The sequence below is a fragment of the Sus scrofa genome, chromosome 2 (genome assembly GCF_054392235.1).
Source record: "Sus scrofa isolate SSC_HxYL_T2T_F1_AM1 chromosome 2, Sscrofa_HxYL_maternal_Yorkshire_Landrace_v2.0, whole genome shotgun sequence".
In the NCBI taxonomy this organism is placed as follows: domain Eukaryota; kingdom Metazoa; phylum Chordata; class Mammalia; order Artiodactyla; family Suidae; genus Sus; species Sus scrofa.
Window position 1 is genome coordinate 89,193,309 of NC_139384.1, and position 22,781 is coordinate 89,216,089.

General features: G+C 51.3%; 2 protein-coding genes across 3 annotated transcripts in view; one reads left to right on the forward strand and one right to left on the reverse strand.

The window, feature by feature from the left end:
* The window catches only part of MRNIP (MRN complex interacting protein), a 22,094-nt gene extending 13,190 nt beyond the window's left edge, over nt 1–8,904 (forward strand). Inside the window, 5 exon segments of the mRNA XM_003123640.5 lie at nt 708–783; nt 5,448–5,523; nt 5,526–5,598; nt 6,739–6,826; nt 8,167–8,904. Coding sequence (XP_003123688.2) covers nt 708–783; nt 5,448–5,523; nt 5,526–5,598; nt 6,739–6,826; nt 8,167–8,646 — 793 coding nt within the window. The 3' untranslated portion in view covers nt 8,647–8,904.
* On the reverse strand, nt 8,849–20,006 carry SQSTM1 (sequestosome 1). Of its 2 annotated transcripts, XM_003123639.5 has the most exons (8): nt 19,747–20,006; nt 17,541–17,636; nt 16,824–17,053; nt 16,598–16,739; nt 15,748–15,828; nt 11,213–11,427; nt 10,739–10,934; nt 8,849–9,743 (listed from the first exon to the last, which is right to left on the reverse strand). In XM_003123639.5, exons 1-8 carry the CDS (start codon nt 19,949–19,951, stop codon nt 9,586–9,588), a joined length of 1,323 nt encoding a protein of 440 aa, XP_003123687.5. In that variant the 5' UTR covers nt 19,952–20,006; the 3' UTR covers nt 8,849–9,585. The 2 variants fall into 2 exon arrangements, with proteins under 2 accessions (XP_003123687.5, XP_005654993.2); XM_005654936.3 differs by lacking the exon at nt 15,748–15,828.
* Between the last annotated feature and the right edge of the window lie 2,775 nt (nt 20,007–22,781).

Sequence of the window (22,781 nt, forward strand, 5' to 3'; positions counted from 1 at the left end):
ACTAGACAGTCATAGGACCCTTTGCGAAGGGGACGCCTCCACTGCTGATGGCAGGGACTCTGGCTACCAGAGTTCAGCTGACAGTCGTCTCTGTCCTCAGCTCTGAGCGGGGTACATGCACATGGATTGGCTCACTTGTCTTCGCAGTTACCCTTTGGTGGAGAAGGAAACTGGGATACAGTGATGTACGCAGAGTCACCCTGTCAGTGACAGCCAGTCATTGGCAAAGCCAGGATACACATCTGATCTCTCTGGGTCAAGAGTCTGCCTCTTCTGCCCTGTGTCACTTTTCCTGTTGACCCAAGGAACAAATGACCCCTCTGCCCTTGAACTGCTGGTAGATTTACCAAACCACATCAGAACAATGGAGATAAGTTCCAAGTTCTCCGAAACAGCCTTCGATATCCATTGTCAAGTCCTTGTATCACGCTGTTCCCGTCTTCCTTGTCCTTCATCTTCCTGGTCTGTTTTGGGTTTTTTTCTTTTTCAGCCACACACGCAGCATGTGGAAGTTCAGGGATCCAATCTGAGCAGGACCTTCAACCTCCACCACAGCTGCAGCAACCCCTGATCCTTAACCCACTGCACCCGGCTGGGGATCAAACCTACACCTCCGCAGAGACAAACCAGATCATTAACCCACTGCGCCACAGCAGGAACTCTTCCTGATCATTTTATAAAGGACACATGTACAATCTTTCCCTAAGGTCTCTGGAGGAGTCCGTAAACGCCGAGGAGGAGGAAAATGCAGACCCTCTGCAGGCTGTGCATGCAAGTCTGCAGGTAAGCCAGCACCACCATCTCAGCCCAGCTACCTGAGGCAGCTCTGTCACCGAGGGGGTTCCTTTTATTCATTTGTTCATCACTTGTTCAGCAAACACTGGTTGATGTCACTGAATGATGAGCACTTGGCTTAGAGCTGCAGGGAATTCAACACATGAGTCAACCTGTCCCTTTTATAAGTGTGGAGACAGCCGTGTAAGCAAAGAATTATAGTGATCTGTGAAACGGGCTTTTTCTTCTGGCTACTTGGTGAATCTTTCTGAGCCTAGCTTGCACTTGACCTCGTTGTGCTTCCCCCCTAGTCCCCCAGTGCTCTGGGCACACCTCTGGTAGGGAAAGGATGCTGTTGTAAAGTGCCCGGGTTTCCAGGTTCCCTTTCTCCAGACTGAGCCCCACAGGAGGGCTCACATCCCGTCATTCTGTCCCAGGGCCTGGTAGAGTAGCTGCTCCAACAGTAAGAGCTTGAGCAACTGAGTAGGTCCATCCAAGATGTCATAGGGACATGGAACACCATGTCCTGCCAGGGACGGGAATGAGAACAACTGACAGGCTCCCTGCCCACCTGAGGGCAGCACCCCGCTTCTGCTCACAGAATCACACCGGCAACGTCTATGCCGCAGGTGCTCTTCACATTTTTATTATAAATAGAGGAGATGCTTTCGAGGGCACCACTTTGGGGTTTTTTTATGTTAATGGTTTTATTTTATTTTTAATTTTTATTTCTTCTTGTTACCTTGTACTTTAATTTTTTATTTTTATTTTTTTAAGATTTTAGGAGTTCCTGTCGTGGCTCAGTGGTTAACGAATCTGACTAGGTTCGATCCCTGGCCTTGCTCAGTGGGTCAAGGATCTGGCATTGCCATGAGCTGTGGTGTAGGTCGCAGACGTGGCTTGGATCCCGCGTTGCTGTGGCTGTGGTGTAGGTCAGTGGCTACAGCTCCCGATTAGACCCCTAGCCTGGGAGCCTCCATATGCCGCGGGAGCGGCCCAAGAAAATGACAAAAAAGACAGAAAAAAAAAAAAAAGATTTTTAGTTTTTCTATTGTAGTCGATTTACAATGTCCTATCAATTTCTGCTCTGTAGCATAGTGACCCAGTCATACATATACATGTACATTCTTTCTCTCCCATTATCCCCCATCATGTTCCATCATAAGTGACTAGATACAGCTCCCTGTGCTATACAGCAGGATCTCATTGCTTATCCACTCCAAATGCAATAGTTTGCATCTACTTACCCCAAACTCCCAGTCCACCCCACCCCCTCCTTGGCAACCACAAGTCTGGTCTCCATGTCCATGAGTTTGTTACTTTTCTGTAGATAGGTTCATTTGTGCCATATATTCGATTCCATATATAAGTGATAATGTATGGTATTTGTCTTTCTCTTTCGGACTTACTTCACTTAGTATGGGAGTCTCTAGTCCCATTCATGTTATTGCACATAGCATCATTTTGTTCCTTTTTATGGCTGAGTAGTATTCCATTGTGTATATGTACCACATCTTCTTAATCCATTCATCTATTGATGGACATTTACGTTGTTTCCATGTCTTGGCGATTGTGAATAGTGCTGCAGTGAACATAGGGGCACATGTATCTTTTTCAATGAAAGTTTTGTTGGGATATATGCCCAGAAGTGGGATTGCTAGGTCATATGGTAGTTCTGTATTTAGTTTTCTGAGGTGCCGCCATACTGTTTTCCATAGTGCTTGAACCAATTTACATTCCCACCAACAGTAAAGGAGGGCACCCTTTTCTCCACACCCTCTCCAACATTTCTTATTTGTTGACTTGTTAATGATGGCCATTCTGACTGGTGTGAGGTGGTACCTCATTGTAGTTTTGATTTGCATTTCTCTAGTAATTAATGATGTTGAGCATTTTTTCATGTGCCTGTTGGCCATCTGTATATCTTTCTTGGAGAAATGTCTGTTCAGGTCTTTTACCCATTTTTCCATTGGGTTATTGGCTTTTTTGCTTTTGAGTTGTATAAGCTGTTTGTACATTTTAGAGATAAAGCCCTTGTCGGTTGCACGGTTTGAAACTATTTTCTCCTATTCCATAGGCTGTCTTTTTAGTTTTTTGTTTTATTTTTTTTTAATGGTTTCTTTTGCCATGCAAAAGATTGTAAGTTTGGGAGTTCCCGTCGTGGCTCAGCGGTTAACGAACCCGACTAGTATCCATGAGGACATGGATTCAATCCTTGGCCTTACTGAGTGTGTTAAGGATCCAGTGTTGCCGTGAGCTGTGGTATAGGTTGCAGACATGGCTTGGATCCTAAGTTGCTGTGGCTGTGGCGTAGGCTGGCAGCTACAGCTCAGATTCAACCCCTAGTCTGGGAACCTCCATATGTCACGGATGCGGCCCTAAAAAGACAAAAAAAAAGATTGTAAGTGATTAGGTCCCATTGGTTTATTTTTTATTTTTATTTCTGTTGCCTTGGGAGACCGACCTAAGGAAACATTTGTACGATTGATGTCAGAGAATGTTTTGCCTATCTTTTCTTCTAGGAATTTTATAGTATCTTGTCTTATGTTTACATCTTTAAGCCATTTTGAGTTTATTTTTGTGCGTGGTGTGAGGGTGTATTCTAGTTTCATTGACTTACATGCAACTGTCCAGTTTTCCTAGCACCATTTACTGAAGAGACTGTCTTTTTCCCATTTTATATTCTTGCCTCCTTTGTTGAAGATTAATTGACCATAGTTGTCTGGGTTTATTTCTGGGTTCTCTATTCTATTCTATTGGTATGTATGTCTGTTTTGGTACCAGTACCACACTGTGGTACTTGATTATTGTAGCTTTGTAATAGTCTGAAGTCTGGGAGAGTTGTGCCTCCTGCTCATTTTTTCCCCCCTCGGGATTGTTTTGGCAATTCTGGGTCTTTAATGGTTCCATATAAATTTTTGGATTGGAGTTCCCATCACGGTTCAGCAGAAACGAATCCGACTAGGAACCATGAGGCTGCAGGTTCGATCCCTGGCCTTGCTCAGCGGGTCAAGGATTCGGCATTACCATGAGCTGTGGTGTGTAGTTCGCAGATGCAGCTCTGATCTGGTATTGCAGTGGCTGTGGTGTAGGCCAGCGGCTATATCTCTGATTAGACCCCTAGCCTGGAACCTCCATATGCCATGGGTGTGGCCCTACAAAAACAAAAAGACTAAATAAATAAACTTTTGGATTGTTTGTGCTAGTTCTATGAAAAATATCATGGGTGATTTGATAGGGATTGCCTTGAATCTGTAGATTGCTTTGGGTAGTGTGGCCATTTTAACAATATTAATTCTTCCAGTCCAGGAGCATGGAATATCTTTCCATTTCTTTGACTCCTCTTTAATTTCTTTGACTAATGTTTTATAGTTCTCAGCATATAAGCCTTTCACCTCCTAGGTATTTAATTTTGGGGGGTGTGATTTTAAAAGGTATTTTTATATTCCTTTTCTAATATTTCATTGTTAGTGTGCAGAAATGCAACCAATTTCTGAATGTTAATCTTATATTCTGCTACTTTGCTGAATTCATTGATCAGTTCAAGTAGTTTTTGTGTGGAGTCTTTAGGGTTTTCGATATTTAATATCATGTCATCTGCATGGAGTGACAGTTTTACCTCTTCTCTTCCAGTTTGGATATTTTTGTTTGTTTTGTTTGTCTGATTCTGTGGCTAGCACCTCCAATTCTATGTTGAATAAAAGTGCTGAGAGTGGGCATCCTTGTCTTATTCCAGATTTTAGTGGGAAGGCTTTCAGCTTTTCTCCATTGAGTGTTATATTGGCTGTGGGTTTGTCATCAATGGCTTTATGTTAAGGTATGTTCCCTCTATACCCACCTTGGTAAGTTTTTATCATGAATGGATGTTAGACTTTGTCAAAAAAAAAAAAAAAAAAAAAAGACTTTGTCAAATGCTTTTTTTGCATCTATTGAGATGATCACGTGGTTTTTGACTTCTTTTTTTTTTGTTAACGTGGTGTGTGGTGTATGACGTTGATTGATTTGCATATGTTGAACCATCCTTTATGAACCTGGGATGAATCCCACTTGGTCGTGGTGTATGATCTTTTTTATAGGTTGTTGGATTCAGTTGGCTATAATTTTGTTGAGCATTTTGCGCACCACTTTAACATGTCAGCTCTTGAATCTTTGGGTCTGCACTTCCTGTTTCTTTACTCACAGACTTAATTTTTCATCATCCCTTCTGTAGGATATACTTGTTTGCAAATTTCACATATCATTCTTCTGTGTTGCTATATAGTTTTTCAGTGATTGTCATTTTTAAAAGTACCTACAGAATATAGTGGATATACCAATATTTATTCCCTTCTTACCAGGCATTTAGGTTGTTCCCAAACTTTTGCTGCTATAAATATTTGCTATTATTTGTGACATTTTAATGAGCATCTTGTACCTTTGTTGTCATTTGGAACTATTGGACCAGGGAGTGTGGACATTTGCAAAGTTCTCGCTAAGCTGTGCCCTGCAGCTTTCCCCCAGCGTGCCAGTGTGCTCTGTTCAGGACATCTGTGTCCCATTACCTTCCAGCAGAATTCCTTTCCTGGTAACGGTGTAGATGTGAGTCCTGAGGGGCCTCAGAGTTGCACTGGGGATTTTCAGTATGGGTGCCTACTTTCTAACTCTGAGAATAAACTTACTTCCCAATCCTATAGGAAAAACCCCAGCCCTCAGAGAGCCGCTGGCTGAAGTATCTGGAAAGTGACTCCAAAGACCTGGGGCTGGAAGAAGGAGGCACGCCCTCAGCTACCACCACACCACAGAGACGCCAGACCCTCCCTTCAGTACAGGCCTGCCTAGAAAAAGGTGCCAAGCTAGTGACTAATCCAGCCCTAACCCATACCCGCCTTGTTGACCCACTGTTGGGGGGACTGGCGGGTAGCTTCTGAAAGTTGTCAGGAAGTCTTAGTGACATGAGCCGCTGGCACCGTCACCCTGAGTCCCCTGGCCTGGCCGGGTACCAGGTGCTGCCAGTGCAGAGGTGAGGGCTGGGCAGGATGCCCTCGGGGGGCCTTTTGTGATGCTCACTTAACTCTGAACATCTAAACAGCACTGACCTCAGGGAAGAATTTAAGGGCAGAGATGACAAAGCAAAGTGTAGCCAGAGGGGCTGACAGGCCTAGGGGCTTTTAGCCGAAAATCAGAAGAAAGACCTGACTTTCATGGGTCTCTGCTTTAGTCTTACTCAGCATTTCAGTGAGTTTTCTGAGAGACTGCCTCATCCAGATCTAGGTTGCCCTGCCGGGGAAGATGCTACTGGGAGGTAGATTCTAGTTCAAAATAAGAACTTTCCAGCAACTACAAGCTATAGAGCAGAGAAATGGATTCTGTGGATGTCACCAGGCAGTCTGTGGTTGGTGGTGAGGCAGAAGCTAAGCAGCCACCTGGGCAGGTATGAGGGATGACAAGGTCTTTACCTGTGCCGGGTGTCACACTAGGTCACCACTAAGTCAAGACCAAGAGGACTGTTCACTGGTCAGACTGAGTGTTTTTTTTTTTTGGTTTTTTTTTCTTTTTTTGGTCTTTTTAGGGCCACCCTGCTGCACATGGAGGTTCCCCGGGCCAGGAGTCAAATTGGAGCTACAGCCACCGGCCTACACCACAGCCACAGCAGTGCGGGATCTGAGCCATGTCTTCGACCTACACTACAGTTTATGGCAATGCTGATCCCCAACCCACCGAGCAAGGCAGGGATCTTTCCTCCTCGTGTTTCCTAGTCAGATTCATTTCCCCTAAGCCACGACAGGAACTCCCCAGGCTGGGTTTGTTTTTTGTTTGTTTTTAACTGTCTTTTTAGGGCCGTACCCGCGGCATAGGGGGCAACCTGGTGAGTGAGGCTAGGGATCTAACCCCCATCCTCATGGATGCTAGTCAGGTTCATTAGCCACTGAGCCACAACAGGAACTCCCCCAGACTGGGTTCTTAACCGCACTTTCCATCTGCCAGGAGATGGGGCCAGAGCACAGTTCAGCCTCCAAGCTGCCCTGATGTCCAGGACTTTAGAAACTGTAAGGTCACCTCGGAGCCTCTGAAGGTCAGTGATTGAGGACAGTGTTTCTCTTCTGGTCCCAGTGGCCACTGAGCACATGTAGGATTTTTAAATTGTTTTGTGAACAGTTAAAGTATGAGACTTAGACCCCCTAAAACCCAACTTCCTACCTGGGTGTCTTGTTTGCTTGGTCTTAAGCCAGCTCCTTTCTCTGACCTGCACTGTTTCCTTGCCATGCTCCTCCTGGCACTAGTGTTAACTCCCCGTCAAAAGGGCAGCTTGATGCCCTTGGAGGCAACCAGGGTTGACAGTAGGGCTTTTTTACGTCAGGCCTGTTCTCTTCATTTCATGTGGAGCAGAGGGGAAGGCCTTTGTTGGACTGTTCAGCATGGGGCCTGCCCTGGATTTCATTCATTCAGTCACTTATTTTTGTCTTTTTAGGGCTGCACCTGTGGCATATGGAAGTTCCCGGGCTAGGGTCTACACCACAGCCCACCACATGGGATTTTTTTTTTTGTCTTTTTGCTATTTCTTGGGCCGCTCCCTCAGCATATGGAGGTTCCCAGGCTAGGGGTCGAATCGGAGCTGTAGCCTCCGGCCTACGCCAGATCCACAGCAACGCAGGATCAGAGCCGCGTCTGCAACCTACAGCACAGCTCACGGCAACGCCGGATCGTTAACCCACTGAGCAAGGGCAGGGACCGAACCCGCAACCTCATGGTTCCTAGTTGGATTCGTTAACCACTGCGCCACGACGGGAACTCCAACATGGGATTCTTAACTCACTGAGCGAGGCCGGAGATTGGACCCACGTCCTCAGTCCTGCTAGTCAGGTTTGTTACTGCTGAGCCACAACAGGAACTCCTGAAACCCAGTTTTCAGTGCATCCTTGTTTCCTGAAGTAGGAGAGGCCAGGCCCCAGTACTACTGTCACATCTCCTGGGGGGACTCTGAAGCCTCTTCCACAGCTAAAAACCATCGACATGGTTCTAGAGAGACCTTCCCACTTGCTTGGCAATGACCACATGGCCCTTGCTACTTGCACCCATCTCAGGCACTCCCTCACCGGATGTTAAGGTCCCCGTGAGATTCCCTGATCACATGAGAAAATCTCCCCTTTTGGGAAAGCCTGGTCATGGAATCTGGCAGAGCATCTGGAGTGAGGTAGAGGGCATATATTTGCTGGCCTTTGCTAAACTTCAAAATCAAAGCATGGCCCTAGCCTGCCAGCCTACAGTCAAGTAGCGCAGAGCAGAAAGCGTCAGTGCCCAGAGGAAGAGGTGAGGACCAGTGCAAGTATGGGAAACTCCTCCTCGCCCTGTGCCTCACCTGCTGGACACTCCTCTGCTCAGAGAACGTGGCCTTCACCTTGTGTTTCCATGCAGGATCATGCTGGCCTGGCAGCAAAGGTCAAAGGAAGCAGTCCTGTGGACTGGGACACCAGGGAGCTCATCATTCCTCGAGAACCAGCACGTCCTGCCCAGCAGGTCAAGGCCACGTCTTCTAAGTGGGAACAGTTTCTTCCACCACTTGGAAACAGCTCAAGTGTGGACACGGAGCCCCCGACACCCCTGCAGCAAGGCCACAGGCCAGCGCTGGCAGCACAGGCTGAGCAGGGGACTCCCAGACCTCAGGCCCCAAGGGAAGGAGGTCTCCGTGGGACCCCTGGTGCACTCCAGCCTCCTCAGGACTCACACTCTGCCATGCCTGAGCCCAAGAGGCTCTGTGGGAAGACCCCCAGGCAGCCACAGGGCACGGGCCCATGGGCAGAGGGTGGGCTCTTGGTCAGAGGGGCACAGGAGCCTTCACCCATGCGACTGTGTGACCTCTTTAAAACCGGTGAGGACTTTGATGATGATCTGTGAATTGAAACTAGTATGGTGTTAATGTGGACCTATATTTTTAATGTAGACACAGCTGTCACATGAGCCCTTCTCCACTTGACCTCTGTGCCCCTGGAAACAGCTCCACAAAATGCTTTTCAACAGTAGGACTGAAATGATTCCTGGCGACTACCAAGAACCGAGAAGAAACGTGACTAGCACACAGATCATCTCTGTTGTGACATTTTTTGATTAAAGTGCTTATACCATTTAATTACAGATTGTTTACAAATGTGGTAACAGAATGGCTACAAAGTGATTTTCTTACTTTAAAAGCAGCTGACAGCACTGGGAAATGAGAGAACTACAGTGGTTATGAAACAGGCAGTACTCAGTGAACACCAAGGTCAGTTCCCCTTCCAGCCCTTCTCTAGTCCCAGATGTGCAGCCAAAGTCCCAGAGCTGTCCTGCCCTCTGGTACTCACCACAGGACAGCCACCTCCGCCCCGACACAATGCTGGCTATACTCTAGCTCCATTCAGAGTACATCCGTTTCTAGCAGAAAATCAACTACATATTAGTGTACTATTAGTCATTTTAAAAAGAAAAAAAAAAGGAAAAGAAACAGCAGAAGGCCATTAGGCAAGATCTGTTCTGGACTGCTGGTGTAACCCTGTGGGGGACAGCGGGAACATTGACACGGTGTGGCCTCCACATCCTCCCCAGTCTCGGCTCTGCTGGGGGTGCTGGCTGCAAGGGGCCAGGCGCCCAAACGTTTCTCAGCTATCAGCTCCCACACACGTAGAACTCCACCCTCGTGTCACTTGCTCTACTGCCCCGATGGCTTTGTGCGTCCCCACCCCCCAGATTCTGGAAGAAGAATGCAGAGAAATGGGCCCTTACAGAGGCACGGGGGTTCTACACTAGTTCAACACAACTATGAGACAGGAAAGGGGACACAGAAGAGGTGAGCAAACACTGTCACAAGGGCGGTGGGTGTTTCGAATACTGGATGGTGTCCAGGGCAGCCCCGATGTCATAATTCTTGGTCTGTAGGAGCCTGGTCAGCCAGCCACCTTCATCAGAGAACCCCATGGACAGCATCTGGGAGAGGGACTCGATCAGCCGGGGGTCAGCTTCTGCCAGAGAGAGTAACAACAGCCATGAGGGAGAGCCACTGCGCCCCAAATACAACCTCATGTGGCAGCAAGTACCCAGGGCCTGCAGGGCCTGGCCCTTTCACAAGGTCTGAACCCTCACAGGGACCCTCCCAGGCAGGGACTGGCAAGCTTTTCCTGTAAAAGGTCCGAGGAGTATATTCTAAGCTTCTTTGCAAGCTATCTGGCCTCTGTCACTATTCAACCCTGCCGTGGCGGCATAAAAGCAGCATTTTTATGTAAACAGATGAGCATGGCTGTGTTCCAGTAAAACTTATATTTATGAACACTAATTTGAATTTCATCTAATTTTCCCAGGTTGACTTTTTTCCAATCATTATAAAAATGAAAAAATCATTCTTGGTTCATAGGTCATAGTTTGCCACTCTGCGCCCAAAGGCAGAGAAGGTAGCTCCTAGTAGCCCAAGGGCTAAATTTTGGCCCAGATGGGTTTCCCCTTGAATACTGTTTTAAACATTACTGTCATGTGACAGTAATGAGCCACGGCAGGATGTCTGTCACCTCTTCAGTGTGTGTTCTCCAGGCTGCCATACTCTGCAGCCAGCCCCGCTGCCTTCCACATCACCCACTTCTCACAGTGACTTCCTGCCTGGCTCCTGGCAGAACCGTGGCTGTGACCCCTGCTCTCAGGGTGGCACTTTCTGTGGGGAAACGATGACGATGGACTAAGTCCACCTTCAGTAGTGTGTGGCAGTGGCAGTACCAGAGCCAGTGCCACCTCTGTAGCACATCTGCCTTCATAATTCCAGGCCTGGGCGTTAAGTTTAAGGAATTACTAAAATGAGCTGAGCTCACTAGGGCTCAGTGTAGACACAGGGAAGAAAACCACCCCCTACTTTTCTCTCATGTCAACAGACAGGCCCCACAGTAGAGAACATGACATCTTTCTGTGTTGCTAAAAGCAGAATATTGTCAACAGAAAAGGCAGAAATACAAAACTGCTTGAGATCACTTGCCTGGTGGCAGATGTGGGTACAATGCCGCTTCCTTCAGCCCTGTGGGTCCTTCCTGGGAAGGGTTCAGAGAGCTTGGCCCTTCAGATTCAGGCATCTGTAGAGACTGGAGTTCACCTGTAGACGGGTCCACCTCTTTGGAAGATAAATGGGTCCAGTCATCGTCTCCTCCTGAACAGTTGTCAGACTCCATCTGTTCCTGGAACAAACCCCGCCTTGTGAACACACAAGAACAAGAGGCCCACCTGACTACAGCCTCGATTCCTGGGACAGGTGGGGCATGGAGGACCAGCAAGAGGCTATAGGAATATGTTTTCTTTAGAGTTCTCGTGGAGGGTTCACAGAATGACTTGGATAACACCAACTTGACTCTGCAACAGAAATGGGGCCCACTAGCCGTGAGTGCTGGGGAGGGGCTGTGCTTAGGGTGCTGGGAGACACTGGCAGCCTCAGGGGATGGGGCGGGAGGATGCTTGCCTCAGGCTGCACCCCCGACTCCAGGGCGATCTTATTCATTTGCTCCACCAGACACTGGGCCGTGCCCTCCACCTCCCCGTCCGGCTTGCTAGGGTCGGAAGAGCAGCTGCTCGGCTGAGAGCTGCACTTGTCCTCTGTGCTGGAGCTGCCTGGGGAGGTGGGTGTCAGGCGGCTTCTCTTCCCTCCATGTTCCACGTCAATATCGACTTCGATGCCTAGGAGCCAGGGAGAAAACAAAAACTTGATTGATCCCAGCTAACATCCTGGGTCAGCTTCAGAGCCAGAAAGTCCATAAAGGGCCTTTGTCTTGCCCCTCACTGTGCAGGACAGCGGCTGCACGGCAGGCAGGGCCTGGCCCAAGGAACAGGGTGAGAGCCAAATACCACGTGTGGCCAGAACCACCCCCGCTACGGCGCCGAGGACACAGAAAGCACCGCACTTGTGTTCAGGGAAAAGCATGCAGAGTGAACGCTCAAATTCTGCTTATGAGGCAGGCAGACAGGCCGTGCGAGCTCTGTGAGGCCCACGAGGCTGGAAGCACAGGGCACCCGGCCACCTCCAGGCTCTCCAGCTCTGGGGTAGTGCTCACTGAGGAGCAGGGAGAGCACAATCACCGGAGCTATGTTTGTAATTAAGCAATTTTAATTTGTTACGGGACTACATGCCCACAGCTTAGAATCAAGTAATTCCAAAAGGCTATAGAAGATTCCCAACCCCCTGCCACACAGCCCGCCCTGCTCTCCGGAGACAGCTTGCAACCAACCCTCAGTGCTCCTTCCTTCTTTCTTGACGGTTTACAGTTCATTTCTTGCCCTGGAAGAGTAACACTTACCTCCCCTTCTTTCAAAAATTCCAGTTTTGGTGCAGACAACCTTCAGTGTTTCCATTAGCGCTGCGATATAAACATCATCTTGGCTGGGCCAAGTAGTGGACTTACTTCCTTGCAGAGTGTCTCTGTTTCTGCAGCATGACTGCTGCCCTGTTTCATGTGCTAACTTTCCCCATTTTCTCCCATAGCTTCTCGATCATGTTCTCTGCATGGGTTCAGTGTGTTGGATGCTCCACAGGTGGTTTTCTTTCCTGGAGATCAGCCCTCTTGGGCACAGAGCCTGCAGCTCCAGCCTGGAATGGGCAGAGGCACAGCTCCTACACCTTTCCTTCCATTCCTGACAACTTTTTCTGCTTTCATACTTGGATCATGTCAGATGAGACTACTGCCTTCTGGCTCCCAGGGCTGTGCTCTTGAATCCCCAAGCTTTTCCAGCAACCCGGAGTATTTCAGGAAGCTCTCTTTCTCTCAAGGGTTCTGACATGTGATGACAACAAGCTCTGATGTGGGGTCTTTTCAGTCATTGTTCAAGGCACTTGGGGTCCCTTTCAATCCAGAGATTATAGTTTCCTTCGTGCCAAGAGACCATCTTGTACTCTGTTAATCTCCTCCATTCTGTTTACTCTGTTTTCGTTCTGGAATCCCTTCATACTACACTGGGCCTCCAGGATTAACCCTCAAATTACCCCATCTTTTCTCTCCTTCTGCCTCTGTTTTGCTTCTAGAATATTTCCTTGAGATGATCTTAAAACCTAAGGTTTCTTTTGAAGTTTTCTTCTTTTTTTTTCCTAATTCCAAGAACATTCTTCTTCGGCTCCCTTTTGTTAGCATTGGCAGGGTATCCTAGTTGTCATGGATGCAGCTACTTTTCTGTACCTGAGGATGCTAACATTCTCTTCTCTATTGCATCCGTTCTCGAGTTCCTTCTTTCCCATGTGTGGAAGTTTTCCCAAATGGTTGATGATCCATGGCTGTCTGATCCTAACGAGGCACTAGGAAGCCGCACTCTGGGGGGCCAGGGCCGTCATGAGCTTCCATCTTCAGGGTGCCGGGGAGCAGGGCCAGGCACTGGGGTCCTGGGTCGCAGAGAGAGTCCCTGATGCATTTAGCGTCTCCTGAGCAGGGACTCCCTGGCTCCTGCCAGACTCCCTCTCATTCATGATGCCCAACCGCAGGCTGGTGCCTCACCCTGTCCTGCATCCCCAGGGGCCCCACCCCCGAAGCTTCCCTTTGTCAAGTGCGCCAGCAATTAAACACCAGGTCTCCCTGGAGCATGGGCAAGGGCCAGCACCTGGCGGAGTGGGACCCTGAGGTCTCCGTCCCCTTGTTCCCTGGCCTTCCCTGGTCCCTGCACAGCCAATCTTGCTCCTCACTGGCATCCCTCAGTTGCTCACTGCCCTCCATCCATTTCTCAACTTCCAGGAGTTTTGTGACATTGTTTTATCTTACTCTTCATTACTTTTTTCCCTTTTTCTCTATCCATGTTGCTTTGTACTTGTTTTGTTTAATCCCCCTATTATTTTTGTAGAGCTTGAGGAGCAAGCAGAGATAAAAGCAGGCTTAGGTACCAGTACCCCTGTCTGCAATATTCAAATTTATTATTTCTTCTTCCATTTTCCCCCTCAGCTTTGCATTATGAAAGGTGCAAGCAAAAGATAAGCAGGAAGAACAATACAAGCACCCATAATACTGTCTCACTTTTTTAAATGGGCGAACGATGTGATTGTTCTGTAAGTGGATTATTGAGAGATGACTCAACTTGGGTTCCTCCAACTTGATAAGCTGAGACTTCAGGGCTTCAAGACTGCACCACAGCCTGTGCCCTGCTGCCCCCAAAGCCTCTGTGTGGGGAGCATTTATGCAAGGACCCATGACAAGGAGGGGTCCTCCTGGATTATGTCCTAGGTGGCAGTGACTGTGACCTCCAGCCAGGTACAGCCCTGGGCCTTGTGGCATGGCTCATCTGGCTCTCACAGCACCTACCAAAAAAAAGGCCTTGGGTTTTTCAAGTCACTGACTCACTGCAGAGACCGCCCTCCGGGAGGTATCAGTGGCTACATGCCCTCTGGGCCCCTGCTCTGGGAACAGTCCCTTCTAGGCAGTTAGCAGAGTGAGTCATCCTATTAGTTCCTCATAAGAAAGCAAAATACCCATGACTCCAACAAGAGTTTGAGCCATTCCTCAAGTGGCAGTTACTTTAAGGCATGTTTACTGAAAGGTTCCTTGTTGTGTAGGGTCCAAGTTCCTCCCTAGTTAGTAGACAACAATTTTTCATCCACTCTGAGAGATCTGAGGAGGCCTTAATTCTCCTCCCCAAAGGCTTCTGAACACTTACAAAATTATTTCCATGCATCCTGAGTGGGGAATCCAGGTCAAGTTCTGAAACAACTTCACAAGCTCAGATGGGTCTCCGGATGGATAGCAAGCGTAATGCAGAGTCTCCTGGGAGGACTTTAGAACAGAAGGACCCCAGACCCTACCCAAGACCCCCCTATGGAAACAGGGGGCCTGGGACTCCACACTGCTTTCAAGTCCCCTGCCTGAAACTAGACTTGGTTTTGTGACTTCCCAGGTTGTCTCATTTGTTCTTTTAGGGAAGGACTTTGTTCTTTGGAATAATTCATTTTAATAGAGTTTCCATATACCAAAATATACACCGAAACCCCTATGTTGGTGATTCTGATGCCCGGCAGACTTGAGAACCCCTGGCCAGTTGCTGTCTTCCAAAAAGAAACTTCCTATGGCCCCTAAGTAACAGCCCATTAGTTGGAAATTCTGAAAATTCTACGTCTTTCACTATTTCTTGAGTAAGTGGCAGGGTTTCGGGAGAGCCGCTCTCCCAGGATTAAATTCTCATCACTGCTCCACTGTGACCATCCTGGGAAAGCATTAGATCTAGCAATTGAATGCAGGGTGGGTGGTGGGTGGGTGGCGGGTAGGTTGGGCGCCCTCCCACAGCATTCTTTCAGACATCGGACACTGCCTGCCCCCACAATCACAAAGGTTAGCTCTCTTCTAGCCTGACACCATGGATCCACGTCAGTCAACTGCAGTAGCTGATGCGCGCTGCCCCTACACAGCAGGCTCTTTCTACAGTCTCAAAGCTCTGGCCTCCGGCCAGGTCACACAATGGAGGTGCATGGCTCGCCCACCCAGACGCCTACTCTGAGCCTGTGCAGCCCTGGCCGCACACAGAGAACCTTCTTCCCCCTCCACTCCCTTCTCCATGGCACCCGCACAAGCCAGCACTCAGCAAGCACCAGGAAAGACTGGGGGTTGTACAAAAGGGAGGAAAAGCAAAACAGCATCTCCGCAAATGGCTCACTCAAGTCCTTGAGGAAGCCCCAGGGCTCACGTTAGGGGAAAGGACAGACAGGCCAAAGGACAGACAGGCCACAGATGACAGGCCAGCCCTGCAACTGAGCCTGCTCACCCTCCCCAGTGGGATTACCCCAACCAAACGCTGGCTCATTCCACTTCGCTCCACGTGGAAAGCTCAAGAATTTGGCAGGGAATTCAACCTCTAATGGCCTGTGGCGTAGCACTTGGCCAAGGTTGATCTGGGGCAACAATCCTTACCGGTCTCAAGGACACATCAGCTGCCACTCCTCTGCAGAATCCCAGAAAAAGCCACAAAACAGCCACCTACACAGGGGTTACCAAAATGCTCCGCTGATGTCAGAGGATGGACAAGGTGGCCACTTACCCAGAGGGCTGAGGGCAGCTGCCACACTCTCCCCTACGTTCTTGAGGAAATTCACATTGGGATCCTCTGATGGACCAGAAGCTTTGAGGTTAGAAAAGAAAAAGGTATGTTTAACTCAAAGCACATCTCTCAATGACCAACAGCTGTCACAGTCCTGTCACCTTCATCCCAGGAGCCTTCCACCGGGGGCCTTGTCCCAGTGGCCTCCACTCGAGGGCTTCCCTCTCTCCCTCCCTCTCCAGGCCACCCCCTGCGCCCCTTTCTTTGTCCTCCCCCTTCATCTGTGTGCCTGGTGCTCAGGAACCCCACACAGGGCTCAGGACACAGCATGACAAATAGCACTCACTGAAAATCAAACAAATATCCCTATCTTTGTCCCTAAAGATGAGGCAAATCAAAAGACACAGTGAGATTAATAAAACCAGCATAAAACCAGAATCCAAAAGTTCAGAATGTAAGTCATGTGTAAGTTTTTAACTTGGAGACTGTATTTTAAAAGATGTGAGCGGATTTGGCTCTGACTTTCCTGACGGCTAACGTGAAAGAGAAGAGAGCTCGTTGCAGAGATGCAGGTGCCAGTAGGGCCTCCCTGTTTGTAGGGGAGGGCCGCCTCAGGGGGCAGCATGGCCAGGCGGGCAGGGTCAGGTGCACCAGTGACCTTGGCCCTGGGGCCCCTCAGTTCTCCCACTTATGGAACGGAGATAAGGCCCCACACTCCGCGGGTGTGATGAGGATTAAACGCCATGAACGGCCATGAAGTGCGCAGCCCAGCCACAGGCATGCAGCAATGCAGGATGCAGGGAAGGCCCTCACCCCTCGCCCCTCACAGGCCAGCCGCCACAAGCCTCACCTGATTCCTCAGCAGGGCCAGGGCGAGCATCCCCCGCTCGAGGAGGACGTGGGCTCCAGTTCCCCGGCGGGCCCATCTCCCAGCCAGGCCACCCGAAGTGCCCATGTCTCAGCTTCCGGAGCCAGCGGCTGTGAGAGAAGCCCTGGAGAGAGAGGGGCAGGGGGCCAGCTTAGGGGGGCTCCTGTCACCCCCACCCATCCTGGGCCCACAGGAAGGACGCACTCACCTCAGAAAGGTGCCCAAAGGGGCTGGGGAAGGCGAGCTTGCTGTGCTCCTTGTGAATGCCCTTCCCCTCGCAGGCAGCGCACAGGTCGTAGTCCGGGCAGACGCTGCACTTGTAGCGGGTCCCCACCACCGGCCCGTTGCAACCATCACAGATCACATTGGGGTGCACCATGTTGCGGGGCACCTCCTGCGCGCACGGGGGGCGGTGGTCCCGCCGGCACTCCTTCTTCTCTGCAGGGAGGGCAGAGAGTCGGGAGACTCGTGAGCCACAGAGAACTCCCCCCACTCCCCCCGCCCCGTCACTACCACGGGGCCATCACAGTCAGCAGGCCCCAGCACCACTCTTCAGACACCAAATCCACAGGAATTCAGTGGTTCAAGTGACCATAACCCAGCAACATGAGACTCTCTGGGAAGTTCCCTGTCTCTGCACCTGGGACCTGGGCATGTGCAGCCTGGCCGGCGTGAGGCAGCAGGGAGTTGCGTCTGCACCATTTTAGACTTGTCCGGCACTAAAATCAACCCCAAAGCTGGCCCGCAGGCACAATAAAGAGGGAACCCAAAGACCCTCTGACCTCCCCACCATGGTGGACACGGACCCTTCCTCAGAGACGATCCCGGCCCTGCCTTAAACGGCCCATAGTCTCCTCACCCCTTCTTTGGAGCAACTTCTCCATGACCTCAAGCTGGTTTGACTCAGCACAGAGCAGCCCCTTACCTTTAATGTAAATACGGAAGATGTCATCCTTCACATACGACATCGCCATCGTCAGTTCCTCGTCACTGGAAAAGGCAACCAAGTCCCCGTCCTCATCTAGAATGTTTAAAAGACAGCGCATCAACACCCAGTTGGACACAAGCTGCTGAAAGGACTGAGGCCAGTGCCAAAGGGGCCTGTGCAGGGCTATAAACTGACGCCCACCTGGGTGAGCCAGGGGCAAGCAGGGCTGGGGCCGAACTTCTCATTCACCCTGCCACTGCCTGGAAGGTGAGCACTCCAAGCTGGGCCCAGGCACACTTGGGAGGTGGAGTGCCTGTGTGCAGTGGGCAGCAGTGGTAGCACCCAGCCACCTGCCACTCTGCCTCTGGGCCAGCTGCTCTGTCAGAAAGGTGCTGTCTCCATCTACATCCAACCAGACCCTGTCAACTGTGGGAGGTCCCCATCTGCAACTGGCTCCTTGGCGTTCCAGCCCCTCCAAAATTCTTGGACCTCTTGTGGCTTAGGAAAGTAGAATATATCTTCCTGCTTCCTCCCCAACGAAGCTAAAATTATGTCTTTGTATGAAGCCTCCAACTTTTAGATGTCAGCTGAAATGATTTAAAGCACCACCACGCAGAACCAACCACACAATACATGTGCAAGCCAGGTCAGGTCTATGGACCACCAAACACAACATCTACCATAAAATCAGGGACTGTGTCAAAAAGCAGAAATAGGGAGTTCCCGTTGTGGCTCAGCAGAAATAAACCCGACTAGTATCCATGAGGATGTGGGTTCAATCCCTGGCCTCGCTCAGTGGGTTAAGGATCTGGCGTTGCCATGAGCTGTGGTGTAAGTGGCAGACACAGCTCAGATCTGGTGTTGCTGTGGCTGTGGCGTAGGCCGGCAGCTGCAGCTCTGATTCAACCCTCAGCCTGGGAACTTCCATATGCCTCCGGTGTGACCCTAAAGACAAAAAAAAAAAAAAAAAAAAAAGGCAGAAACAACCTAAACACCCATCAGCTAATGAATGGCTAAACAAGATGTGGCATGACCATAAGACAATATTATTCATCCACAAAAAGGAATTAAGTACTGATACATACTACAACATAAGTAAACCTTGAAAATAGTATGTAAATAAGAGATGCCAGTTACAAGACTACATATTTTTACATGAAATGTCCAGAATAGGGGAATCCATAGAGATTAGGGGTCGCTTGGGGATTGGAGGATAGGATGATGGGGATGGGAGGAAGCTAACAGAGTTGGTGTATAAAGTGATGAAAATGTTCCCAGATGATTGTGATAATGGCTGCGCAAATCTGTGAATATACTAAAAACTCAACACTTTAAACTACAGTATGTGAACAGGAACTCAAAGTTATTTTTTTGAAAAAGCTAGGGGCTGGCGAGCTGGCAGCAGTCCTGAGGGAGGTCCCGGCACGGCCCCACCCACCGGCGGGCCTGGTCCGCCCGCCTCCCTCCCAGTCACAACAACCTCCCCCAACTCCACCCCGCGCAGCCACCGGTCACGCCAGCTCAGCTAGAAACTAGGCAGGCTCGTGAGCTCTGTCCCTACACCAACACTTCTCGAGAATGTTTTCACCTTGTCCCTCTGTCCGCTGCCAACGGGATAACGTCTGGATCCCGCCTGGCCTTGGGCAACCTATGGTCTCTCCTCCCCACCTCCGGCCAGACTGTGCAGCCCTGAGGGCTCCCCACTGCTTATTTACCCTCGTCACTTTTCTGCGTAGCCAGCCCTTCCCCCTCATCTGCCCGCCCAGGCTCTTCCGGGTTACTATCCGAACCCCCCATCTGGGGCTAGCGGGCCCCAGCTGGGCAGTAGCCAAGTGGCAGTGTAACCCGAGTGCCCCTCTAACCACCCCGTGCCCGCCGTGAGGACGCCCCCGCGCGCCCTCCCCAAGATCTGCACCATCATGGTGGGGGGAGGGGAGGCCTCTTACGTCGCCGGGCCCGATCCGCTAGGGGACTGGCAGCGCCTGACCCCACAGGTCTGGCTGTGGTCACCACTCCTGGCTACCAGAATGGCACCCAAGGCCGAAATGGGAACCCACGCGGGCCACCGCCCACCCAACGAGCGATCAAACTCCCGCAGGCGGCCCCAAGCCCCACGAGAAGGAAGGGAGCAGCGACCCTGCCCGGCAGGGCAGCACTGCGTCACGGCCCCGCACCGCTCCCCGAGAGCGCCCGGCCTGCTCACCGCGGTAGTGCGCCTGGAAGCCGCCGGGCCGTAGCACGGGGAACAGGGCGGCCACCCGGCTCAACAGCCGCTCGCAAGGTCCGGGGCCAGCCGCGGCCTCGGCTTCCGCCTCGGGCTCCGGGCTGAAACAGAAGCTGAAGCGGCGAATCTCGCGGGCCGCATCCTCCTTGCCCAGAAGGTAGGCCTTCACGGTGAGCGACGCCATGACCACCAGTTGGGGAGCAAGAGAAGAGCCCGGCGGTGGTAGCGGCGGCGGCGGCGGCAGCGGGAGGGGACGCGCGGCCTTTGTAGGGAACGCGGGTGAAGCCCCGCCCCTCATCGCTTCCTGGGGGCGGGGCCTGAGTGTCAGAGGTCTGGCTCCAGCCACCCCGGCCGTCGCGCGAGAGCCGCCCTACAGGAGCCCCAGCCTCGCTACCTCTCCCCGCCGTTGAGCCCCCTCATTCCCGACCCCTCTCCTCACCGCCCCAAGTGCACCAGGGACACCAAGAGGCCGGCCCCGCACGCTGACATCTAAGTCTGGCGCCTACCTCTATACCTGGGGCAAGGGACCGGCCAGGGTCCCGCCCTAGACCCCTCCCAGGCCTGACCAGGCCGTGACTCAGCAAAACGGAACCCAGGCCACCGGGGATGCACAGCTCAGGAGGGAGGTGGGCAACAGAGGCTGGAAGCCAGGAAGAGGGGACACTGCTGACACTGCTAGCTACAACAAATTGGCTCCCGAGGCGCTGTCTTGACCTTGCCACTCTTGTCAAGGGCCCGCTCTTGCCACCAGTTTCTCAGGTGGCAGCCCACTACGCCGCCCCCAGCATCCCCCCTAATGGCCCTTTACTGGGTTAAAGCACAGACACTCAACTCAAACCTGAGCACCAGAGGAGCTTCCAGTTTAATAGGGGGTAGGGTTGAGAGATGCCAGAAGAGCACAGGATCTTCCCATCCCCACCTTGCTGGGGGGTCTGCTAAAGCTTTCTGGAGCCTCAGTGGCCACCAAATGTTCACTGAAGCCCTAAGGACTCCCCATCGGTACTCCCCATCCATCCCCACTTGTCAGCTCAAGGTTCAGCTCAGCAAATGGTGCCCAATGGCCTGAAAGATCTCAGGTCTGTTGGCCTCATGGGCAGCCCAGGGATTACATCAACAGCCCCCACCCTACCCCACCCCCAGGAGCCAAGAAACACTCTTTTATGTAACCGAAGTGACCTGTTCAAAGTGCCTAGGGGAAGGGGGTTGTTGGGGGAGGAGGTGCCTTAGAAGAAGGTAAGCAGGCGGGTATGTCACCCTATGAATCCTCCCAAGTAGGGCTCTGTAGGTAGAAAGTCAGACCTGCTGAGTCACACTCACTTTTTTCATGGTGGGGTTTGTGGAAGTCAGTAAAACTTAAAGGGATGGGAGTTCCCATCGTGGCTCAGCGGAAACAAATCTGACTAGCATCATGAGGACGCAGGTTTGATCCCTGGCCTTGCTCAGTGGGTTAACAATCTGGTGTTGCCCTGAGCTATGGTGTAAATTGCAGACTAGCCTCAGATCCTGGGTTGCTGCGGCTGTGGTGGAGGCCAGCGGCTACGGCTCTGATTCGACCCCTAGCTTGGGAATCTCCATATGCCTCAGGTGCAGTCCTAAAAAGACAAAAACAAACAAACAAACAAAAAACCTTAAGGGAATGGGAAACCCAGAGACCATGGGGAAGGTAGATTGGGTTTGGCTAGTTTGCTGACTTGCTTGTGGAATCACAGCAGGAACCTAGCCACAGATGTGGCTTGTTCCTCCCAGAGAGTTTCAGAGTAGGTGAGGCTTTGAACCCCTGCCCAAAGCAGGGCTGTGAAGAGGACAGTCACCCTCTCATGATTCTCCCTTCATTCTTGCTGTGAGCCTGGGAAATTTACCCTCCCTGTCCACTGCCCTACAGACAGGGTTAAGGAACACAGAGCAGGCAGTGCTGGGCAGAGGCTGCAACAGCCCACAGGTGCCCCCATATGACTCAGCAACCTGGGAGCCAATCAGCCCTAGGCAGGCCAGGCAGGCCAAGAGCCTGGCATCCTGCATCCTAGAGCTTGATTGTCCCCATCTGCAAGCATGGGGGTGTGCTAGGAAAGCCCCGTGGCTCTGGGGAGCCTCCAGTTTCAGGGAGGTCTCCAGGCACAGTCTCTGTCTAAATAAGTAACTGAGACAGATGCTGCCACCAGCAACACCTTTGCTCTCTTGCCTTTTAGCTGTTTTGGGACAGTGGTGGGTTTGCAGGGAGCGATGGAAAGCTCAGGGAGAAAGGAGGTGGAAGAAAACGGGACTCTGGGAAGCAGGGAGACCCCTGCTCCTTGGGAGCCAAAAGTTCTAGCCTTCCCAGCATACCCCGCTGCTGAGCCCTGCCCTCCCTCTAGGCCTGATAAAGGTAAACAAGACGGCAGCTGGGGAACCCCCTGGCAGGGCCCTCTCCGCCTGCGCTTGTGGTCAGGTGGCCTGGCCAGCAGTGAGTCAGCATCCCATGACCTGCTGTCATAACAAGGGGATCCCCGGGCCCCTTGCTGCTACCCATATTGATAACATCTCATCAGGCAGCCAGGCAGCCGAGGTGGGGAGGTGTTGCACGGGTCTCTTCAGGACTCAGGAGCCAAAAGAGCAAGTAGAAGCCAGGGTGGCAGGGAGTTGGTGATCAGACGGTGTCCCCATGATCCAAGGCCTCCTTCCGACATCTGCTTCATTCCCCTCCCAGGGTTGCAGGGAGCTCCGTGAACCTCCCTGGTGCCCACTGACCCCCTCCCCACCCTCTAGGGCATAGCATGAACACTCTGCCAGTGGGAAAGCTTCATGCCTGAGTCTGGCCAAATGACCAGCCTCTCACTTTCCTCACCTTTGAAATGGCGCTGGAGTGGGACAACAGAGTCACCCCTCCCAGATGATGCTCCGTAGGTAGATGCATTAGTTATTACTCAGATGCCTTTGAGGATGTCAGCTGGGAGAGGGGTACCAGGCGGGAGGCTACAGCCAGGGTTGAGGTGACAGAGTGAGGAGCGCAGAAGAGACCTTGAGTCAGGGAAGGTTCT